Source organism: Carcharhinus amblyrhynchos, chromosome 8 (genome assembly GCF_965287045.1).
Source record: "Carcharhinus amblyrhynchos chromosome 8, sCarAmb.v2.hapA, whole genome shotgun sequence".
Lineage (NCBI taxonomy): Eukaryota > Metazoa > Chordata > Chondrichthyes > Carcharhiniformes > Carcharhinidae > Carcharhinus > Carcharhinus amblyrhynchos.
Genome location: NC_137331.1, coordinates 65225843 through 65250962, shown reverse-complemented (window position 1 = coordinate 65250962; position 25120 = coordinate 65225843). Strand labels below are relative to the sequence as shown.

Here is a 25120-nt window from a genome sequence, read left to right as displayed (position 1 = left end):
CTTGGTATTTGTTCCCTTAACTTCAGTCTTTCTAAGATATTCTTTCTGTCCTAATTCCCTGGTTGTCTGGACTTTATCTGATTCTTTAGGAAGTCTGCCTTTTTGCAGTCCCTTGTCCTGTCCATCTTTTCTTCTGGGTTCTGACAGAGCTGGGATATATTCCAGCTACTTACGTTCAAGGGCGGCATGGTGGCACAGTGGTGAGTACTCCTGCCTCAGTGCCAGGTATCTGGGTTCAACTTGGGTCACTGTCTGTGTGGAGTTTGCACGTTCTCTCCGTGTCTGTGTGGGTTTCCTTCGGATGTTCTGGTTTCCTCCCACAGTCCAAAGATGTGCAGGTTAGATGGATTGGCCGTGCTCAATTGCCCTCTAATGTCAGGAAGACTAGCAAGGATAAATGCATGGAGTTATGCGTTAGAGGCTGGGTGGGGAGTGTGGTCAGTGCAGACTCGATGGGCCAAATGACCTCCTTCTGCACTGTATGATTCTTCTATGGACTGCAATATATCCTGCTAAAAACTAAACTCAGAAAGCCTTCCTCCCTAACGGTGTCCCCGGTGGCAGAGCAATGTGTTTATATTTCTGCCAGCTTGTTTATTTTTCACACCATAATCCTCTCTAAGCACAACAGAAGCACAGTTTTTTTCCTGAATCAAAACTCTTCCCAAATGCAAACCCCATTGTCTAGCATGAATCTAACTACATGTTTACCTTTCCTTCCACAGCAACATTAGACTAAAATTATACTTTAATTCCAATATTTAATTATAGTTATATAATTCCTTAAAACTACCTTTGTTAACCTGACAGTACGACAGAAATCCTCTAAAAATGCATACAATACTGAAAAACAGGAATTACAACATAGACATTTTATCTGCACTTTTAATCAAACAGCATCCAACTTTTATCCTATAATGCACTGCAAATAAAACAATTTAATTAATCTAAAGTTATTCACATGTTGGTTCTGCATTTTTGCACTGCTGCAAAGCAATTTAAAATGCACAATACTGTAAAACCAGTAGTATTCAGGTCAGTAATCTAAATTTTCAAAGGCATTAAAGATGGTACAAAGATGTTGCTAAACATGATTAGGACTCATGAGATTGCGGGTAACATCTTAGCATGGGCAGGTACTCGAGACTCAGCTTCTTCTTCTAAACCTGACTTAGATGAGGAGGCACAGAGTCATAGAGGTTTACAGCATGGAAACAGGCCTTTCCGCCCAACTTGTCTATGCCACTTTTTTTTAAAAAAACTCTAAGCTAATCCCAATTGCCTGAATTGCGTGCAAAAACGAAACGGCAATAATTATGGGGGGATTTTAATCTGCATATTCATTGGTTGACTCAAGTCGGACAAGGTGGGCTTGAGGAAGAGTTCTTGGAATGCTGTAGAGATAGTTTACTTGAACAGTATGTAACGGAACCTACAAGGGAGCGAGTTACCTTAGGTCTGGTACTGTGTAACGAGGCAGGTAGAATTAGTGATCTTCTTATGAGGGGTCCTCTTGGACGAGTGATCATAGTATGGTTGAATTTCTGATGCAGATGGAGGGTGAGAAAGTAGGGTCCCAAACCAGTGTCCTTTGTTTGAACAGAGGGGAGTGTGATAGGATGAGAGCGGAATTGGCTAATGTAGATTGAGGGTGCAGATTGGTTGGTGGGACAGCTCAGGAACAGTGGAGGATTTTTAAGGAGATCTTTTGTGGTACTCAGCAGAAATATATTCCGATGGTAAAGGAGGACTGTAAGAGAAGGGATAACCAGCCGTGGTTATCGAAGGAAATAAAGGAGAGTATTAAATTAAAAGCTGACGCTTACAGAGCGGCTAAAAACAGTGGGGAATTAGAAGATTGGGAAAGATTTAAAAAACAACAAAGAATGACTAAGAAAGCAATAAAGAAAGGAAAGATAAGAGTATGAAGCTAAACTAGCTCTAAATATAAAAAATGATAGTAAAAGTTTTTACAAATATATAAAGAGGAAGAGACTGGCTAGAGTGAATGTTGGACCGTTGGAGGACGAGAGGGGGGATTTAGCAGTGGGTAACGAGGAAATGGCTGAGGCTTTAAATAAGTTTTTTGTGTCAGTCTTCATGGAGGAGGACGCGAATAGCTTACCGAATATTAAAGATAGAGGGATGGTAGGAGATGAGGTCCTTAACACAATTACTGTTACTAGAGAGGTACTGCTTGATAGACTAACGGGACTGAAGGTAGACAAGTCCACGGGACTGGATGGAATGCATCCCAGGGTTCTGAAAGAAATGGCAGAAGTAATAGCAGATACCTTAGTAATTATTTATCAAAATTTGCTGGAGTCTGGGGAAGTGGCGGAGGATTGGAAAACAGCTAATGTTACGCTGCTGTTTAACAAAGGTAGCAGACAAAAGGCAGGGTATTATAGGCCAGTTAGCTTAACGTCCGTAGTTGGAAAAATGCTTGAATCCATCAGCAAAGAAGAAATAGCAGGACACCTAGAAAAGAGCGGTTTGATCAAGCAGACGCAGCACGGATTCGTGAAGGGGAAGTTGTGTTTAATGAATTTACTGGATTTCTATGAAGATGTGACCAGTGCGGTAGACAGAGGGGATGTGGTGTTTTTAGATTTCCAGAAGGCGTTTGATAAGGTGCCTCACAAAAGGTTGCTGCAGAAGGTTAGGGTACACGGAGTTGGGGGTAAAGTGTTAGCATGGATTGAGGATTGGTTATCTAACAGGAAGCAGAGACTTGGAATCAGTGGATGCTTTTCTGGTTGGCAGTTGGTGACTAGTGGAGTGCCGCAGAGATCGGTGCTGGGGCCTCAACTGTTTACCACTTACATAGACGATTTGGAGAAGGGGGCTGAGTGGAGGGTAACAAAATTTGCTGATGACACAAAGACGTGGAAAAGCAAATTGTGTGGAGGGTGCAGAAAATCTGCAGAGAGATCTGGATAGGCTGACTGAGTGGGTGAGGACCTGACAGATGGAGTATACGTTAGCAAATGTGAGGTTATCCACTTTGGTAGAAATAATAATAGGAGGGATTATTATTTAAATGGTGAAAACTTGCAAGATGCTACTGTGCAGAGGGACCCGGGGGGGGGTCCTTGTGCATGAATCGCAAAAACCCAGTCTGCAGGTGCAGCAGGTGATCAAGAAGGCGATTAGAATGTTGGCTTTATAGCGAGGGCGATAGAATATAAAAGCAAGGAGGTCTTGCTGCAACTGTACAAGGCACTGGTGAGGCCGCAACTAGAGTACTGTGTGCAGTTTTGGTCCCCTTAATTGCGAAAGAATATACTGGCCTTGGAGGGAGTACAGAGAAGGTTCACCAGGCTGATACCGGAGATGGGGTTAGCTTATGAGGAGAGATTGAATAGACTAGGCCTGTATTCGTTCAAGTTCAGAAGGCTGAGGGGGGATCTTATAGAGACTTACAAGATAATGAAGGGGCCAGATAGGGTAGAGGTAGAAAGATTCTTTCTGCTTAGAAAGGAAAATAGAGCTAGAGGGCACAGCCTCAACAAAAAAAGGGGTGGGGCAGTTTTGAACGGCGTTGAGGAGGAACTTCTTCACTCAAAGGGTGGTGAATCTCTGGAATTCTCTGCCCATTGAAGTGGTGGAGGCTACCTAATTGAATATATTTAAGTCACGGGTAGATAGTTTTCTGATAGACAAGGGAATTAAGGGTTATGGAGAGAAAGCGGGAAAGTGGAACTGATCCACTTCAGATCAGCCATGATCTTGTTGAATGGCGGGGCAGGCTCGAAGGGCTAGATGGCCTACTCCTGCTCCTATTTCTTACGTTCTTATGAATTTGGCCCATATCCCTCTATACCCACCGTACCCATGTAACTATCTAAATGCTTTTTAAAAGATAAAATTGTACCCGCCTCTATTACTACCTCTGACAGCTTGTTCCAGACACTCACCACGCTCTGTGCATAAAAACTGCCTCTCTGGACACTTTTATATCTCTCCCCTCTCACCTTAAACCTATGTACTTTGTGTATGCCCCTCATTACTTTATAGACCTCTACAATGTCACCCCTCAGCTTCCTACACTCCAGAGAAAAAAGTCCCAGTCTATTCAGCCTCTCCTTATAACTCAATCCACCAAATCCCGGTAGCATTCTACTAAATCTTTTCTGCACTTTTTCTAGTTTAATAATATTAACTCCAGATTCTCAATTGTTCATCATATTTAAGTCTAAAATCAATAGATTTTTGGGGACTAACTGAACCAAGGATATAAGGGTAGAATGGGAAAGTGGAATTGATTGGTCAGTGATGATCTTATTGCTATTGCCTTCTCCTGCTCCTATTTCCTATGATCTTCCATGAACCAAGCTAAAAGCAAGGCCTCTTCCACAATACTTTGGGTGTTACAGCTTCTGTACATAAGAACATAAGAAATAGGAGCAGGAGTAGGCCATCTAGCCCTTCGAGCCTGCCCCGCCATTCAATAAGATCATGGCTGATCTGTCGTGGCTCAGTTCCACTTTCCCGCCCTCTCCCCATAACCCTTAATCCCCTCTCTTATCAAGAACCCATTAACCCGCTTCTTAAAAATATTTAGCGAGGCAGCCTCCACCACTTCAACGGGCAGAGAATTCCAGAGATTCACCACCCTTTGAGTGAAGAAGTTCCTCCTCAACTCCGTTCTAAACCGCCTCCCCTTTATCTTGAGGCTGTGCCCCCTAGTCCTACTGTCTTTTTTGAGCGGGAAAAGTCTCTCCACCTCTATCCTATCCATCCCATTCATCATCTTATACGTCTCAATGAGATCTCCCCTCATTCTTCTAAACTCTAACGAGTACAAGCCTAGTTTATTCAGCCTCTCCTCATAGCTCAATCCCCTCAACTCCGGTATCAGCCTAGTAAACCTCCTCTGCACTCCCTCCAGGGCCAAAATATCCTTGCGCAGGTGCGGCGCCCAAAACTGCACACAGTACTCCAGCTGCGGCCTCACCAATGCCCTATACAGCTGCAGCAAGACCTCCCTACTTTTATATTCAATCCCCCTCGCTATGAAGGCCAGCATCCCATTCGCCTTCCTGACCACCTGCTGCACCTGCAAGCTGGGTTTTTGCGACTCATGCACAAGGACCCCGAGGTCCCTCTGCACTGTCGCCTGCTGCAGTTTTTCGCCACGTAAGTAATAGTCCTTCCTACCATTCTTCCTACCAAAGTGGACCACCTCACACTTGCCAACATTAAATACATACCTACATGGAACCACCCTCAGAAATAAGGATGGATTTTTCTCTTTATTGTGCTTGGAGAATCCACTAGAGGTGCAATTAGAAAAGTTTGCCAACAGCCAAAGTTTCTGTGACAGAATATTAGATTGAGGTTCCTTTTTAAAGCATCGGAAATAATCTAGAATGGGGCCAAAATATATGAATAAAGTTGTTCGAGTCTGCCACCTGCATTAATTAATGTGTAATGGGAACTTCTACAAAAATTCAGACTGCATCTAAAGCAGTACTTCTGAGCCACAATATGACTTTCAACCCAAGGCTACAGAGAGGCTGAAGCCTTCAAGAAAAATATTAACAAAGTTACACAGATGCAAAAAAAAAGTCATTTTGTGAAATACACAATTCTATATTGCTAAATTTATGCTGCATATTAGAAATTGAGAAAATGGCAGTTGAAAGAATTTTGATAAAGTAGTCTTCAAAAATAGGCACTCAGCTTGTGGTTCAAACAGAGAGCAAGGTGACTTAGCTTCCCACTGACCAAAGTTTCGCCTTCCTGATACTTTATTCACTGATTTTCTCTGCTTTTATTCATGTTTTACCACAGTGGTGGGGGAGAAATAAGCAGGGTTGAGGTAGCAAAAATATAAATCACTGTAACCTGGCGATATATGTTTCACTTTAAGAAGCTTCTGATGATTAATATAAAGAAGCCAGCAATCTATGGCTGAAAACATGAAAGAATTACATGGGCTGCAGGAGCCACTGAGCTGGAAGTGGCAGACTTTAATTTAATCCATCAGGGCATTCTGGACAGGGTGGTGCTGGGGGTGGGGGGGGGGGCTACATTCTGCAATTACTGCACATTAAAAAAATTACCAAAAAAAAGTTAATTGAAGAATTTAACTCTGATTAATTCATTGCTCTTAAAGTTGCAAAAAATTTGGACAAATCAGACCTTTCTGCTGTTTATAGAATTTAAGCATGTGGAACAGATTACTGGTTATGGAACAAAAAAGACTGAAACTGAGTTTAAGAAGGCACTCAACAGGGTTATTAACAAATAGAATTTAAAGTTGTTGGAAATGTAGCAAGGAAATAATACTGTGAGCAAGGTGGACCAAGTCTTCTGCCTGCTGAGTATTTCTGTCACTTCCTGTTTTTATTCCTACCTTTTATTCCTAATTTCCTTGTGTCACAAGCATGTTTCATAGGTTATGCTCAGGAACGAAATTAAAAACATTGGAGTCTGTTGAACCTTGTTCAATCTTCCACATGAGTTGTGCTGGATGTTGATTCCACCTTCAACTCATGAAATGGGATCTTATAGTATAAAAGTTCTATTTAAACTTACAATATAATTGATAGAAATTGTTGATGTGTTGCTAAGGACAACAAAATTTACAGGCCTGGGAAAAATTGTCACCTTTGTCATTTATGTCTTATTCTTCCCTTCAAGGTGTTCCTCTATTGTTTTCAACACAAAGTCATAAGCCATTAAGAGCATCTTTAACATAATATACAAATTACAATCCCTTACCCTTGCCAGTTCCAAATTGTTACTGCAAATTTAGGAAATGACAAAGCAAATTAAACTGATTTAGTTTACTAGTTCTTATGAATTTAAAGAAAGTTTCCATATTGTCAAGATCTGGTGTTGAAATTGCTAAGCTATTAGCTGTTCTAAATGTAAAATGATATTTCTTTACATATGACTAGCTCCTTCTGTTATTTAGAAATAGAAACAGGATCCAATTCAATATACTTACTCAGCTGAGATTCTGCACTCAGCCATTCTGTGCAAGGAGAACAGAATAAAAGCCAGAAATCTCCCATAATCAAGAAAGGAGGAGGAAAGTTAAATAGAACTTCCTCATGGTGTTATTTAAGGATTATACATTCTAAGAAAATACATTTAAACTAAAGAGACACAGAATCTCAGAATTCACAGTAAAATAGAATTCTATCTTCCTCTATTTTAAATATATTTTCATTAAGAGTTATTTCCCATGAAAGAAGCTATCCAACTTAATCACATCAATCACATCACATCAAAAGGTTAAATTTTGTCGCTCTTCATAAGTTGATGGTGGAATCAGCATCCAGCATAACCCACGCAGAAGATTGAACAAGGTTCAATGGATTTCAGAGTCATTTTTTAAATTCAGTTCTAGGGCATAATCTATAAGACATGCAAGTAACACAAAGGCAGGATATGGAAGATGCTGAAAACTGGAAATACTTCCACAGCTGCTGAGTATCAGTGACAAGAAACAGAATTACCATTTCACAGATGCTGCCTGCCAAACAGGCGAGAAAATTGGCTACTTCTAATACAACATCTACATTTCCTATGCATAATTTTTAAAAATTCCAATTCAATCAAATTGAATCCAATTCAGAGTCTCAAAAAGTTGAGACATTTCCGATCCAAGCTGACAAGACAGGACTCTCACCTCCTGTCTCAGGCTTGATCTACATGATTCACGCTGACTTTGGAGTAGGTGTAGCTCCTCCTCCTCCAAGCCTTGATCTCATTTGCATCTTAGCCAAAAGGCCGAGATGCCGCTTTTAAAAATTGCTTCAAATGAAGCTAAAATGTAACCTAATGACTTCAACCAAGTACAGCATGTTGACACTACACTTGATCTTAGCCAAAAGGCCGAGAAGCGATTTTTGATGTAATATTCTATTTCTGGCAATTTTGCCATGGCAAATTCTAGGGTAAATAAAAGGCCATCTTGGTTCCTACAACTGGACTATTTTTGTAGAATCGTTATGGAGCTTACTAACATCTATAGCCTGTGACCAGTGGCTTGGGGCCAATCTGACTTCTGATTGCAGTCCACAAGACACCTTGTTGACTGTTACCCATGCACAGGATTGCCACGTTCCACTGATTTTCAAATATATAGTTTTTCCCTGCTGGTGTGAAGTCATACATATAAAGCAAGGGCAAGTGAGGTGCTTGTTGATTGCACAGAACATTAACTCAGTCATGCGCCCCTTCTGCACCCAAAGCAAAAATATTTATTTCATTTTTACCATTTGAAGTTGATGAAAGTTCTATTAATATGTGAATGATCAAATATTTTCTATAATTTATGAAATAGTCAGTGTGTATTAAATGCATTTAATCTTATTTATGGGATCGTGATTTGTAAATAAGCCTGATTTTGACCTTTGTGGCCCACTGAGATGAAGGAGGGCCATTCATGCGGCCCACTCACTAGCTCAGGTTGCCCATCACCGGCCTGCAGACATCAACACACTGGAGTGAGTATATTCATTCTGTGCAATGGGAAGTGGGCTAGACTTTTTATGTTGTTTCTTCCCATCTTTCGGAGGTTAGAAGCCAATTTTGGGATGCTCAGTCTCAGTTTAAAAGCAGTTTGAAATTAGGTCAGAGTCTTACGCTGGTGATCAGAGGTCCTTTCTAATTACAGAGCTTTATGAATATCCAGTTCATAATTCATATGCTTTTGAAGTTAACATAGGTTTGGGTCTTTAGCTTGTGAAATGTAAAATAAATGGAAACTTCTGACTGAGAAACTGGTAATATTCCTGAAGTGAATGCAATTCAAAAGAGCTGGGAGTTCACGTCAGTTGCCCATTGTTTAATTTACAAAGTCAGAGGGAGTGGCGATGAATGGAGTTGATTTCTTGATCTCTTGGCCAGGATGCCTATTATTATCTTTGTTATCGGACAACAAATTTTATGAAATTAGGCACACAAAATGGAAGCAAACTAAAGCTACCCTCACAGCCCCTCCACTAAGAATCACAAAGTAACAGACCCCGATCAGTAGGCAAGAGCATGCTCTTAGAATCCAAATGAGGCCCAGCACATAAGGGAAGCTGGACAGGATGGCACTTACAGGAACTAAATTTCCACCCCATCAAAATCAGCACCTTTAAAACAGTCAAACAACCCATGGAGACACCTAAAATTCGCATAGTTAAGGAAACATTCCTGGCCCCTCAAAACCTCTTTTGAGATCAATGACACACCTATGGTTCAAACCCCAGAGATTCTAGACTATTAAATAACCAATCAGACAAAACAATTAACACACACCTAAAACAATTTCCTCAACACTTGGAAACATCGAGACAGAATGGCTAAGGTCGAATACTGTAAATAAAGTATTAGCATTTGAATCGCATACTGCACCGAAGTTCAGGTATAACTATAGCCTGCTGCGAGGGACGGGCAGAGAGCTTTCGGGACAGTTCGATTGTATGTACTGACTGTGCTTCTCCATCGACGTAAAGAAAATAAAGCTGTGCCATTACTGAACTTCACCCTGAGTCCGTAGTGGTCATTTCGCCCACTCGCACTAACATCTTCATAAAAGAAGCTAACAGTTAGCAATTTTGGGAAAGAGGGCCCCAAAATTCCATTAGAAATAGAAAATTATGCAAATAATTGCCCAGAATGAAGGAAAACTTTGGGACTTAAAAGGTAGTTCATTTGTGTTTCTACCTAGAAACAGACTGGGTAGTGTCTTGATTATAGAAGGCTGTTTTATTTGTGTGTGTTAGTTGACAGAAGCAGGCAGTTCAGTGCTTTGGTGAAGACTTGCATCGCTGGATGAGAGTCAACAGGAAGTGATGATGAAGCCTACATTTTAATCAGAGAAAATACTAGCTTCATCATTCACTGCATTGAAGATAGGTGGGCCTCTATCTCAGTTTGAACTTCATGAGGGAAAAGCTATTGAGAAATTTGCATGGTTCGAAGCTAGAGGAAGATACCTATAGTGACTTTCCAGAACCCTACGACAGAAAGCAGTAGCAAAGTTAGCTTGGAAAGTTGTGGGAAAGCAGCTATATATCTGTAGGCAACCCGAACATGGAGCTGAGACACCTATCATGGAGGGGTTTGTAAAGGAAAAGGTCAAGGGTCGAAAAGTAATCGAAGAACTCGCATAGAATCTTGCCTCAGAAAAATAACTGGAACACCAAGGAGAATTAAAGCAAATTCTGGAAAGCTGGTGGTCCTAGGATAAGTAAATGCACCTTCAAGATTTCACGAGATAAGGAAACTCTTGGCTGATGCAGGGTGTAAAAAGTAAAATTGAGTATGTAATATATCTGGTTGTTAACTGTAGGATTAAGTTAATGGGTTGCATTGCTTGATTGTTTTTGATGTACAATAATGTTTGATTTTTGTTGAAAAACACAATCTCGTGGCAGATGAGTGGTCAGATTTATTTTCTGATATACTAACAGTCTCAACAGAGTCACAGGAATGGGAAATACATGCCAACAATATCTGTACCCACAGAAACTCAAAACTATGTGGATTGTTTAATACTTTTCCAGCAGATAAAGTACTTTGGTTGGTAGTTTTTTTTTAAAGGAATTGAATCTAGACAGCTTCCAACTCTTTCATCTGTGGTTTAGTGCTGGAACTGAAAGGGATGACTGCTGGAGGATTGGCAGTCCAGATCTGACAGCAGAGTGCAAGGAGAAGGTGCAAGAAAAAAGACACAAACTCTTTCAATAAAGGTAGGGACTTGTCTCGGCTCCATTGAAGAGAAACACAAGAGATATGAGAGAATTAACCCATTCATTCAAACAAGACATTCATATAATTTGGTGCAGCAGCTTCTGCCTATTACTATACCAGTATCAGGGTGGTCTTATCAATACTAACAAGGTCAAAGAGAAACTTGCGTGTCAGCCCTTTCACCTGGCAAAATGATGTGATGTTCAGGTGATGATATTATCAGCATTGCATTCCTTCTTGGCAAATTTAAACACAGAGAGAATGAAAATAAAATTCATTGAAGTGCGTGTTTAATAAAGAAAGTAAATTTGCCAATAATAGTTACTAAGATATTTTTGTTTAATTGACATCTTTGAAATTGATCATTATTATTCAATATATCACTACGATTGGTCAGGTCACATGAAGTTGGATTTTCTATTAGTGTAAGATGTTTAACAATAGATGTTGATTACATAAATTCAGAAGCTTTCAAAAGGTTAGAGGGCTGCATATGTAAAGACATGGTCCTGGAAGTTAGAATGGAGTTTTCAGCAAAGGTAAAGTTGGTTTAGGTCCAAGGAGAGATCCAATTATTTCAGCATAGTATCAAGTCAGGTTTTAGTGCGTAGGATATACAGTTGCAGTGGAAATGTGGATTTGCATACATAAACAACTAGCAATATAACTCAGACTTGTGGTGCAACATAACCAGAATCTCAGTTGACAGGAACAGATGTGAAAAGGACTGATGCAAACAGAGAAATCTCTGCAGCTTTCAATGATGTCCTCTCTGATTCAACACCAAGGAATTGAAATTCACACACAAGTGAAAGGTTTGAATTAAAGGCAAAATGAAATCCGACTATCATCTTACCATCATCACCTCCTCTTTAAAATTAAAACTAGATTGTGCTAGAAAAATTACAGAAAGTTCTAAAAGAATCTTTACAGGCCTGGCCAGGAGGAAAATAAAATGCAAATAATGCTTGTTCTGTAATTTACATTTTATTGAAACTCACTAATAACAGGCTGTACAAGATTGTCACCTTCTGATTCAAAATCAACTAATTTGCAAATCAACAGTGCTGAAGTGCTTACCCAAAAATGTGCTAGAGTGTTCACTTCCATGGTTTTCTCCAGCAAGGCATCAGATGAATCCATAAATTTTTTTCCAGTGACAATACCTGCATTGTTAATCAGAATACTGATATCTCCAACCTCTCTTTTCACCTGTCAAAAAAATATACAAATAGGAACACATACACCATTAAATGAAACACATAACCCATTGGCCAGAATCGTATCACCATTCACATCAATGGGATTTTCTCATCCTGCTGCAGTGAATGGAGATTTGGCTGGCCACCAAATTCTCCAGCCTCACTGCAGCGGGAGCATGGTGTGAATGGCAGGTAAGATTGTGCCCATCGTTTAACTCATTTGCACTCAAGTTCATTAAGGGGTACATTAAATATACTTCCAATTATATTATCTTGTATATTAGAAACATAACAAAATTAAAACAAAGAGCCCTTCTTTAACAGCCTATCATCTTGAATCCAGGTATTGAACTATCATTTGATGTTGGCAATAGATTAAGAATCTGAAATAGATAAAAATGAAACCTTTGATTGTTAAGATATGATTTAGGTACAGAGAAACGCAGGAATAGGAGTAAGCCATTCAACTCATGACTTTTCTGTAATTCAATTAGACCATACTGATCTGTGACCCAATTCCACATTTATCTCATATTCTTTAATACTTTTGGATGACAAATATCTTTCACAGATTTAAAGCTTACAATTGCCATTCATGGAAGAGAATTCTAAAGTTCTATTACTCGAGTGTAATTGTGTTCCCTAACTTGATAAGGTCCTTTATTCCTATCGTCCTCAACTAAAATAAACAGATTCCCTCTATCTATTCTGTGCTCCAGTCCAGAAAGTCAGTTGAAGGGTAGCACTGGAGCCAATCTTTACTCAGTCTAACATTTATTTACAGAGTGAGATAATACAAGCATACTTCTTCTAACCAAATGACGCAACTTTATAGGTGCTCAAGTGAAACCCAAATTAATGCCTACCACCTGCATGTAATTAAACATAATTGATAGCAAGAGATTTCTCTCTTTTTCATCAAATAAAATTCAAGAGTTACAGGTACAGTGCCTCAAAACAGTCAACCTTGTGAGTGAGGCCATGCCGAATTTCAGGTCTTGATGAAATTCAGGCCATGGGCAGTTCAGCCTAAACCAGGTTGGCTGGGGTTAAAGGTCACTAGAAGCACGGAAATCAATCAGCACGCAAGAGAAATAAGCCAGGCTGGGTGGGGTTAAGAGTCCTAGGAGCATGGGAACTGACTATATGCAAAACAGATTACTGATCCAGTGCCACACAGTGTAATGCAGTACCTAGTCAAATAGATCAAGTAATTTTTTAATATGTTACTCAGTTAAAATTTTTGCTTGGCGCACTATGAAAAATTTGGTTTTCAAACAACTCTAGTTTTTGGACAGCAGGTTTGGGGCACTGCACCTGTAATATGCACAACCAAAATTTCAAACTAAATATAAAAAAACCTCTTGTACGAAGAATCACATTGCGAAAACTTTCCTCTCCCACTTCTCGGAGCCCAAACAATGTCTTTGTTGCACAGTTCTTGTACAACAATCAGGCAGTTGATGGCTTCCCCCAGTCCCATTTAATTTTAGAGATTTCCTTTGTTTCCAGCATTTCAACCCAGAAGATCAATTGTAACATTTTCTCAACTTCCAAATTTCAAGAAACAATGATCTATATAACATCATTTAAATAATAAGAATATAAAAATTCTCATATGGTCTAAATGTGTTGATGATTTTCCTTACACTGTATTCTTGCAAATGTCTGTGGTATACTGACATTTTATTGCTCCACCACGATACAAGCATTTATGTAGTATAAAGAACAAAGTGAATTATAGTAGCTTGCTTTGTGAAGAATTTACTGAAGCTCTGCCTGTGGAGAAGCAGCTACGCTAAAGATACAAGTGCCTTTGTGGCATTTACATTACAGAAGGAGGCTACTCACACCCTCAAGTATTTGCTAGCTCCCTGTGGAGCAATCCAGTAAGTCCCACTTGCTCGCTCGATTCCCATAGCCCTGCAAATTCATTTTCTACAATTACCCACCCAATTTCCTTTTGAAATCAATATTTCTAATTCCACCACCATCACACAATGAATTCTAATTGATTGCCACTCCCTGCATAAAGGTTCTTTCTTACATACTCCCCGAATCTCTTGCTCAAACTCTAAAATCTGTGTCCCCCTAGTCCATGTACCATCAGCTAATGGTAATCTTTTACTTTTCTACCTCATCTAAACCTATACATCGCAAACAAATTTCTTCTCAATCTTTTGCCTCCTTGGAGAGTGACTCCATCCTTACGAACCTAACCTTGTAACTAATACCCTTCCATCCCTGGAACAATTCTTGTAAATTTCCTCTACAGCCCCTCCGCACATCCCTCCTAAGATTGGTGATCAGAACTGGATGGAATACTCTTGTTGGGGCCTAAACCAGAGTTACATAAAGATTTGGGCATTATAAAGGTCGTAGAGATTAACTTAACTAACAATCAGAGACATAGTGTAGATCTTAATTCAGCCAAGGACTGGGCAGAATTTTACAGTAAAAAGTCTGACAACACCAGGTTTTAGTCCAACCGATTTATTTGATAGTAAACTCACAAGCTTTCGAGGGGATTCCCTCTTCGTCAGGTGAATGGAGAGTTCTGGCCTTGGACAGAACATATAAAGCACAGACAGTTTATAGAATACTGATTAGAATGCGAATCTTTACACCTAACCTGCTGTTCAAGTCCTAAAGTGGCCGACAATGTGAGCGGAAGGAGCACCGATCACAGGTTAAAGAGATGTGTATTGTCTCCAGACAGCACAGTGAGTGAGGTTTTGCAAACTCAGGCAAGTCACGGGGGTTACAGATAGTGCGACATGAACCCAAGATCCCTGCAGAGACCGTCCTCATGTGTGTGGAACTTGGCTATCAGTCTCTGGTGGATGGTATCATCATATAGTTGTTTCAGTGATTGTTCACCATCATCACACGTGAGAATACCATCCACCAGGCACACGGTAAATACTCTTGCAACTTGGCCAACATTGTCTACCTGATACGTTGCAAGAAAGGATGTCCCGAAGCATGGTACACTGGGGAGACCATGCAGACGCTATGACAACGGATGAATGAACATTGCTCGACAATCACCAGGCAAGACTGTTCCCTTCCTGTTGGCGAACACTTCAGTGGTCACGGGCATTCAGCCTCTCACCTTCGGGTAAGCATTCTCCAAGGTGGCCTTCACGACACATGACAGCGCAGAGTCGCTGAGCAGAGACTGATAGCCAAATTCCACACACGAGGACGGTCTCAACAGGGATCTTGGGTTCATGTCACACTATCTGTAACCCCCGTGACTTGCCTGAGTTTGCAAAACCTCACTCACTGTACTGTCTGGAGACAATACACATCTCTTTAACCTGTGATCAGTGCTCCTTCCACACACATTGTCAGCCACTTTAGGACTTGAACAGCAGGTTAGGTGTAAAGATTCGCATTCTAATCAGTATTCTATAAACTGTCTGTGCTTTATATGCTCTGTCCGAGGCCAGAACTCTCCATTCACCTGACAAAGAGGGAATCCCCTTGAAAGCTTGTGAGTTTACTATCAAATAAATCGGTTGGACTAAAACCTGGTGTTGTCAGACTTTTTACTGTGTTTACCCCAGTCCAACGCTGGCACATCCACATCAGAATTTTACAGACAGGAAGATGTGGCAAGCCGTTAAAAAAAAGCCCACTGACTTCAGCAGGACCAGAAGATCCTGCAAGGATGAGAGACCGTAAAATTCTGCCCATTGTTTTGACTTTCTGATTTTTCATAGGAATTTTTCATAGGAGCTAATGCGGATTTTTTTGGTTGATTATAAACTTAATGAGTTAATTCCTATGCAATTTTATTTGAATATAATGTAGGATTACTCTGAAAATTAGTATTCATTATGTATTGTCAATACATAATCTAGAAAATTTGCAAAAGCTGAATAGGTTTAAATGAAACTGGCACAGCTCCAAAAACTGACAATTTAATTTTGGGCCTGAGGGATGAAGACAATAGTTAAAATATGAGCTAGTGTCCTGACTAGTCCTTCACTTGGAGAAATAAAAATCCTACAAGGAAAGAAACACAAATATAGAAAGCTGAAAATTGCAGTTGAATTTTTGGAGAGGACGAGGATGGGGGCGGTGGTGAAAAACATGTGGGAGTGTGCTCTTAGAAGGATTTGAATTGTTATATTAATAATTATGAATTCTCATTAATTTTAAGTGCTTTGTATTTTAAATGTTGTTTAAGTATAAAAGTAAAGTTGCAACAAAAGCAACTTGATGGTAAAATCGGCCCAAAGGCTGGGATTTTCTGGTCATGCCTGCCCTGAAACCAGAAATTCCCACCTGAGGCCAAAAGACGTTTGAACAATCCATAAAATTTTCCATCCCACCCACAACAATTCCAACTGCAGGCAGCTCTGGAAAATTTACCCCAAAGTATTTGTTTAGCTTCTGTCAGTTTCTTTCTTGATGTGGAGATGCCGATGTTGGACTGGCGTAAACACAGTAAGAAGTCTCACAACACCAGGTTAAAGTCCAACAGGCTTATTTGGTAGCAAATGCCACTAACTTTCGGGGTTTTTCCCCTTCGTCAGGTGAGTGGGCAAAGGGGAAAAGCCCCAAAAGCTAGTGGCATTTGCTACCAAATAAACCTGTTGGACTTTAACCTGGTGTTGTGAGACTTCTTACTGGATTTTCTTTCTCCCCAGTATAAATTTGCCTATCTATGCCTGTGATTGATCCACATTTGTCTTTGCTAATCTTTTCATTTGTACATATCAATGGAAGCTTTTACACCCGTTTTAAAAGATGTTTATCACCTGTTTACTCTCGTATTCTATTTATTAGTGGACTGATCCTCCTTTGTTTAATTCTAAAGTATTCCAGTTCTCAAGTTTACTACATTTTTTAATAACTTCATAAGCCTCCTCCTTCAAACCGATGCAATCTTTTAACTTCTCTTGTTGATAGTCATAGGGTCTTTGAAGTTTACAGCATGGAAACAGGCCCTTCAGCCCAACTTGTCCATGCTGCCCCTTTTTTAAACCACTAAGCTGGTCCAAATGCCCACATTTAACCCATATCCCTCTATACCCATTTTACCAATGGAACTGTTCAAACACTTTTTAAAACACAAAATTGTACCCACCTCTACTACTACCTCTGGCAGCTTGTTCCAGACACTCACCACCCTCTGCGTGGAAAAAATTGCCCCTGGACCCTTCTGTATCTTTTCCCTCTCACCTTAAACCCACAGTTTTAGTTTTAGACTCCCCTACCTTTGGGAAAAGATATTGACTATCTAGCTGATCTATGCCCCTCATTATTTTATGTAAGATCTATAAGATCATCCCTAAGCCTCCTATGCTCCAAAGGAAAAAATTCAGTATATCCAGTCTCTCCTTATAACTTCAAACCATTAAGTCCCGTAGCATCCTAGTAAATCTTTTCTGCACTCTTTCTAGTTTAATAATATCCTTTCTATAATAGGGTAACCAGAATTGTACACGATTAACCATGGTTGCATAATGTTTTTTGTTGGAGTTTTGTTGCTTGTTAAAGGGAACATAGGAATTAGGAGCAAGAGTAGGCAACTCAGGCCTTTGAGTCCCCTCCGCCATTCTATATGATCATGGCTAATCTCCATCCCATCTTAATCCCACTTCCCTCCCTTTTCCCCAAAGTCCTTCATCTCACTTTGATCAGATATTTATCTATCTCTTCCTTGAATCCATTGATTGATTCTGCACTCACCTCGCTCTGAGGCAATGAGTTCCATGGATTCACAACCCTCTGTAAGAAGTAGCTTCTTCTCATCTGTCTCGAACATCCCCCCCTTCTTACTCTCTAACTATGACCTTTTCTCCTAAACTGTTCTAGGAGAGGGAACATTTGGTAAACATTTACTTTATTAATCCTGTTGAGTATTTTATATACAATCAAATCCTCCCTCATTCTTCTGTACTCAAGCAAGTACAAGCCCAAGCTACTCAATCACTCCTTCGAACCTGGAGTCAATCTAGTGAATCTCTTCAGAACTGCCTCCAGTGCCACGACATCCTTCCACAAAGACGGTAACCAAACCTGAACACAATATTTCAAGTGTAGCCTCACCAGTGCCTTATACAATTGTAACAACACTTCTCTACTTTTATACTTTAGACCCTTTGAAATAAATGCCAAGGTTCCATTTGACTTCCTTATAACATTTTGTACCTGCATGCCCACTTCTTGAGACTCACACATGAGGACACCCAGATCCCTTTGCACAGACACATTTTGAATGTCTTTCTCATTTAAATAGAATTTGCTCTTTTATGTTTTCTGGCCAAAATGAATAACCTTCCATTTACTGAGCCAGCTTGGATGACTTTCTCCCTGTATCTGCCTGGGTTTCCCCCAGGTGCTCCAGTTTCCTCCCACAGTCCAAAGGTGTGTGGATTACATTGATTGGCCATGTTAAACTGATGCTAATTTCAAGGGGATTAACAGGGTAAATAATGTGGGGTTAGAGTGGGTGGTGCAGACTCGATAGGCTGAATAGCCTCCTGTACTGAAGGGATGCTGTGATTCTTCTAGGCTCCTCTACAGCAAGGCTATTGATCTACCCTTTCTCATCACCGCAATACTAGATCTAAAACAACCTGTTTAGTCTTCTTTCCAGGAAGTAATGCAATTTTTTTTTGGTTTAAAGGGGGAAGGTCTTCCTTTTTACCTTGTCGGCTACTTGGTAGACAGAAGCCTTGTTGCTGCAGTCACACGTGTAGGTATAGACCCTGGAAGCTCCCCTCTCTCGGGCCTGCCGGGCTGTCTCCTGGTTGCCTTCGTCACTGATGTCCCAGAGGACGAGTGTGGAGTGCAGGCGGGCGAACTCGAGCGCCACGAGCCGCCCGATGCCGCTGCCGGCCCCGCTCACCAGCACGATCTCCCCGCTCACATTCTTCCTCCGCACCGGCACCACCAGCAACAGCAGCGCTTCCAAGATGTAGTACAGCGACATGAACAGCGTGACCAGCGAATCCAGGAGGAAATTCATGTCTGGTTCCTTCTTTGCCACCTGTCTGCTGCGTCTGCGCGCAACCCGCGGCGGAAAAGCCAGCGACCTTTGCTCGAAACCCGGCTGCGCAAATTAGCCGCTCTGCTGCTGCAATTCGCCTCTCTTGGGCGGAGAAGCTAAAGTTCGCGTTCTTGCTTTGTCAATAAGTTCACCGATTGTCAGTATCCCAATGCTGCCATCTACTGCTTTCGGGAGCACTGCAGTCACACACTGGCTGTTCAGTGCTGCTGTGGGATCAGTGTAAGAAGTCTCACAACACCAAGTTGAAGTCCAACAGGTTTACTGCCACAGGACACGTGGACAGAGTACCCTTCCTTGTCCAGTACTTCCCTGGAGTGGAGAAGCTGCAGCATCTTCTCCTGAGTCTTCAACATGTCATTGATGAAGATGAACATCTTGCCAAGGCCATCCCCACACCCCCATTTCTTGCCTTCAAACAACCACACAACCTTGAACAGACCATTGTCTGCAACAAACGACCCAGCCTTCAGAAGATCAGTGACCACAACACCACACAATCCTGCCACAGCAACCTCTGCAAGACATGCCAAATCATAGGCATGGATGCCATCATCTCACGTGAGAACACTATCCACGAGGTACACAGCACATACTCTTGCAACTCAGCCAACGTTGTCTACCTGATACACTGCAGGAAAAGATGTCCCAAGGCGTGGTACACTGGGGAGACCATGCAGACGCTATGACAACGGATGAATGAACACCACTCGACAATCACCAGGCAAGACTGTTCCCTTCGCAAGCACTTCAGCAGTCACGGCCATTCAGCCTCTGATGTTCGGGTAAATGTTCTCCAAGGCGGCCTTCACAACATACAATAGCACAGAGTCGCTGAGCAGAGACTGATAGCCAAGTTCCGCACATATGAGGATGGCCTCAACAGGGGTCTTGGGTTCATGTCACACTCTCTGTAACGCCCATGACTTGCCTGGGCTTGCAACATCTCACTTACTGTCCTGTCTGGAGACGATACACATCTCTTTAACCTGTGCTTAATGCCATCTCCACTCACATTGTCTGCGCCTTTAAGATTTGATTAGCTGATTAGCTGTAAAGACTCGTATTCTAATCAGTATTCTGTAAATGTGTGTGTCTTTATATGCCCTGTTTGTGATCAGAACGCCCCACTCACCTGACAAAGGGGCAGTGCTCCGAAAACTAGAGGTGTTTACTACCAAATAAACCTGTTGGACTTTAACCTGGTGTTGTGAGACTTCTTACTGTGTTTACACCAGTCCAACGCTGGCATCTCCACATCGGGATCAGTATTAACAGATTAACAGCTCCATTGTTCCTTTCAAAACGTGGCTGGCGCTGGGTGTAATTATTAGGGTCTGGCACATACAGGGTTAATTTTGGATTGTGTCCAGTACCACCCACATAGTGATGCAAGACAGCCTGTGACCTACATTCAAGTCAGTTGAACTTTTTTTTTGTTTTTTTTTAAAGTGACAGTAATTTTATTTGTAAACCCAATTATAAAATTTATGCCATCAATACACAGGCTCCACCAACTTCCTTTATCTTCTCTTCAGCTTTCCTGCGGAAGAAGTTTGCTTTGACAATGACTGGCTGTTTTGACAGTCTTCCTTTGCTGAGAACTTAAGAGTAACCAGCGTGTACAACATCAATAACAGATGCTGGTCCTTCAGGTTTCTTGGCATAGTTCAATCTGGCTTGTTCACTGACCAGTGTCCACAGCTTATCCAGATTTATGGTTGGACAGAACAACTGATTCTTCTTGAGATGGGAATGTCTCATACCAACCTTTCCAAAGTAACCTGGATGATATTTATCAAAGATGATACATACCACCAGCATTGCCACAACCACCTGTGTTTGCTTCCTGTGTTTGCCTATATGGCCATGACTATAGAACATTACAGTGCAGTACAGGCCCTTCAGCCCTTGATGTTGCGCCGACCAGTGGAATGAATCTAATGACCCTCTAACCTAAACTATTCCAATGTTATCCATATGCCTATCCACTGACCATTTGAACACCCTTAAAGTTGGCGAGTCCATAACTGCTGCAGGCAGGGCATTCTACGCCCTTACTACCCTCTGAGTAAAGAACCTATCTGTCTGATCTTCCCTAACAATCAAGGTAAGAAACTCATAGCTCTTGGACAAACAAACGGAACATGAATTCCTCTGACATACACTGTAGAAATTGATCGTGACTTCCTTCAACCCCGTGAGCACAAACCCCTTCCCATCCTTTGAGATGGAACAACATGTCTCTTCGAGCCTCTCACCTGGGTGCAAGCCACCCATAACGAAGCTGAAAACATTCCTTCTACAACAACCCTACCATGTGAGAAAAAAATGACCTTCTCAAGGTGGAATTAGGCCCAGGTATATTGCAGAGCTTTTCATCCTCTGTTTCCTCATGGTGTCAGCATTGGCTCAGTCAAATCCCATTCTAGGACCTGAAGAGAAATTTTCAATTCACAGTTCTTTGCAAATTTTCACAAACGTTTGTATGAAAAGTGCTTCTGAAATCATGGCCAATTGGCCTGGCACCATATAAAATGTTATAGAGTCACAGAGATTTATACCATGGAAACAGGCCCTTCAGCCCAACTTGTCCATACTGCCTTTTTTTTAATGCTCTCCTTGTTCTGGACTGAACCACCAGAGTAATAGTTTCTCTCTATTGACCTTATCATCTCAATTAACCATCTTAAACATTTCAGTTAGAACACTCTTCAATCTTCTTTGATAGTCTCTCAGTGCGAGAATGACTTGCTTCCACTCTGGAGAGATGGGTTTTGCGGTGCCTCCAATCCTGGAGCCACAGACTTGGCCACAGATTTAGCAGGTGGTGTTTGATGAGGTGTGTGGGACGCTCTGGATTCTGCATTCTCATCGCATCATTTATGCTTTGCCTCTGTGTGCTCCACCCAGTGACACTTGAGGTAATTGTGCATTCTAAGGCAAGCGATTCCCACACATTGATGGGGATGCTGCCTTTATTTAGAGAGGCTTTCAGTGTGTCCATGTAGCATTTCCTTTGCCCTCTTTGTAACTGCCTGCCATTGTGAAATAGAGTACTTGTTTAGGGAGTCCTGTGTCAGGCATGGGGACAAAGTGGCCACTCATTGAGCTGGTCAAGGGTGATGAGTGCGTCAATATGGGGGATATTGGCCTGGGAGAGGACACTCATGTTGGTATGGCTTTCCTCCCAGTGGATTTGCAGGATTTTGTGGAGGCAATGTTGGTGATATCTCTCCAGGGATTTCAGATGTCTGCTGTACATTGTCCATGTTTCTGATTCATAAAGGAGGGTGGGAACCACAGCTGTTCGGTAGATCATGAGCTTGGTGCTGGATTTGAGATCTTGGTCTTCAAACGCTCTGTTCCCCAGGCATCCAAAGACTGCACTGGTGCATTGAAGTCAATATTAGATTTTACCATCGATGTCTATTTGTGCTGAGGGGAAGTTCCCTAGATGTGGAAAACTATCCACATTGTCCAAGGGCTCACCGTGGAGAGCAGTTGGCTAATGTGTCCTCTTAGCTTCCTGGTTTTTCTCAATCTGGATGGCATCTTGGCTGATGACGTGTGAGACAGGGCATGGATTTAAAATTTATTTATTAGTATCACAATTTATTTATTAAGCTCACATTAACACTGCAATGCAGCCACTGTGAAAAGTAGCAGCAGTAAGAAGCCTCAGTTCTGAGACTTCTTACTGTGTTTACCCAGTTCAACGCCAGCATCTCCACATCAAATGTAGCAGCAATCATGGGATTGATTTCCTTGACAAAAGACCAATTTCCTTGTGCTCTTTGGCATTTTGGCTAAAGTTCAAGGGCAGGAAATTTTGGCCACGCTTGCCCCAAGACTGGAAAATCCTGCCCGAGGTCAATGAACCTTTGCATAATCCATGTCCTGCCCGCTACAATTCCCATGGTGGTTGGGATGGGAGAATTCCATGACAAGTGTCAGATCAAGCTGAAGGCAGGGTACAATGCCCTTATCTTGTCAGCTCGGATCTTGTTTGTCTCTCTTGTGGGGATTGTGAATTGGATTCAGTTGGGTTTTAAAGTTGGTTTTTGGAGCAAGCAAGGAATGGATTTGGATTTGCCTACTCAGTCCTGAGCATTAGCTTTCTAATTTTAAGGATGGAGTGAAAAAAAATAAAATAAATTGTAAACAATTTGTTAGTTTGTAAAACTAACACCCTGGAATATGGTGCCAGCTTGAGGAAAAACACAACACTACAAAAAATTCAGAGAAAAGCTACAATGCTGGAAGACTTTTTTTTTCTCATTCTGACCTGAAAAGAACCTTCAAAAGTAGAGGAAAAATCGCCAGAAAAAAAACTCTAAAGCAAGACTTGGAAGCTGAAGGCAAAGATATAAAATTCCTTAAAATAAAAGCAACAAACAGCAGATGCTAGAAATCTGAAATAAAAATAACAAAATAACATGCAGGAAAAACTTGGCATGTTTGGCAGCATCTGTGAAGAGAAACGTTTTTCAAGCATTTCCTGTTTTTATTTAAAATTCGTTACTCTAGCAGAAGACTCCATTGAATCTCCTTTGGAAGTCCAGCTTCAAACCCCAGAGCACAGAGTCAACAGACTGAGGAAGGGTGAATTAAATCTTTTGAAATTCCAGACTGCAGTATGTCCTGAGAAATCATTAAAAATTTCAGAGTCAGCAATGCAATTTGCGAAAACCTGTCACTAAAAAGCCGATATGGCATATGAACTTGCTCCAAACATTTTTATGAATAAGTAATTGAACACTAAAAATGAATTGTGTCTTTTTAAACACAGCCACTGGCAAGAAAAGCTCATAATTCAATAAATTCACGACTTTAAACGTATATGCAAGCAAGAGGGCTCTGTAGGCAGTTGTTCAGGCAGCCACTGTTGGAATTTCTTTTCAAGCTGTGTGCAAACTGGCAAGTATGATTTGATTTGATTTATTATTTCACGTGTACAGGGATACAGTGAAAAACATTGTTTCTTGCACACTATAAAGACATACAAAGGAGGCGTTCTCCCAACCTGCTGCACTGCTCTTGCAGCACAACAAGTCAGGAGACATCAGCGGAGGTCGTTTTGTGGGCCGCCGCTGAGCACCACAGCCTCTGCACATCTCTAGGGTCAAGATTTGTAGTGTGGTCAGCTCTGCATCGGAAATTGGTGTGAAGCTGATTTCAATACTTAAATCCGGATTTCCAGCAATTGGGCTGGCCAGTGATTGGGAGGTCAGCAGTGCAGAGCCACTGCATGCGCACCCATCTCAGTGCTGACAAATTGCCGCATGCACAGTGGCTCTCTCAGTGCTGTGCTGCCAGCCTCTCCAGCAGGAACAGGTTCCACCCAGTGATTTTCAGAGTGAATCCTGCTAAGACACTCCGCAGTGCTCAAGAGTGTGGAAGATTCGTTCTGAAAATCCCGCTATAAAAATCAACAGGAATGGTGCTTAGAATTTGTTTAGAGGAATCCTGGCCAAATGTACTATTCATAGAGTACATAGGGAAGAAGGAAAGGATAGGGTGTAGGGTGGAGTATTGCAGTTATAGAACATTATTCGTAAGTTTAGAAGAGTTGGTGTTCAATTTTAGGAGCATAGAATGTGAGTAAAAGATGGATTTAGAAGGTATGCTGGAGACAGCTCTGGCACCGTTTTTTTTATTGGGAAATCTATTTGTCTCCATGTGAATGATGATGCTGTCTTGAAAGTCAGAAAGCTCTTAAAGTGAACCTATACTTTAAGAAATTTAACCATGGATCAAAATTCGATTCATCCTGAACAATTTGGATTTATCGAAGAGCTAAACTAATGAGAAATCTGATGTCTTTGACAAGAGAACAACTTCATCATTATGAAGTGCTTTGAAAAGTTAGCCATGGCATGTATCAGCTCCTCCCGGACTACCTGGATCAATTACAATTTGCCTACCACCACAATAGGTTCACAGCAGACGCCATTTCCCTGGCCTGACACTCAACCCTGGAACACCTAGATAATAAGGACACCTATGTCAGATTCCTATTTATTGATTACAGCTCAGCCTTCAACACTATTATTTCCATGAAACTTATCTCCAAACTCTGTGGCCTGGGCCTCGGCAGCTCCCTCCGTGGCTGGATCCTGAACTTCCTAACTCACAGACCACAATCAATAAGGACAGGTAACAACACCTCCTCCACGATCAT

General features: G+C 41.3%; 1 protein-coding gene, 1 non-coding gene and 1 pseudogene across 2 annotated transcripts in view; all 3 read right to left on the bottom strand.

The window, feature by feature from the left end:
- Positions 1–19084, bottom strand: part of sdr16c5b (short chain dehydrogenase/reductase family 16C, member 5b) — a 36548-nt gene extending 17464 nt beyond the window's left edge. The window contains exons 1-2 of the mRNA XM_080194204.1: positions 18577–19084; positions 11788–11919 (exon numbers count right to left, since the gene is read on the bottom strand). Coding sequence (XP_080050330.1) covers positions 11788–11919; positions 18577–18897 — 453 coding nt within the window. The 5' untranslated portion in view covers positions 18898–19084. The remainder of the gene's footprint in view (positions 1–11787; positions 11920–18576) is intronic.
- LOC145347111 (U2 spliceosomal RNA) lies at positions 7677–7866 on the bottom strand. Its single transcript, XR_013887769.1, has one exon. It is a non-coding gene; the product is annotated as a U2 spliceosomal RNA (small nuclear RNA).
- A 1332-nt stretch (positions 19085–20416) lies between the features above and the next one.
- LOC145347020 (large ribosomal subunit protein uL15-like) lies at positions 20417–22491 on the bottom strand (annotated as a pseudogene).
- Positions 22492–25120: the final 2629 nt, after the last annotated feature.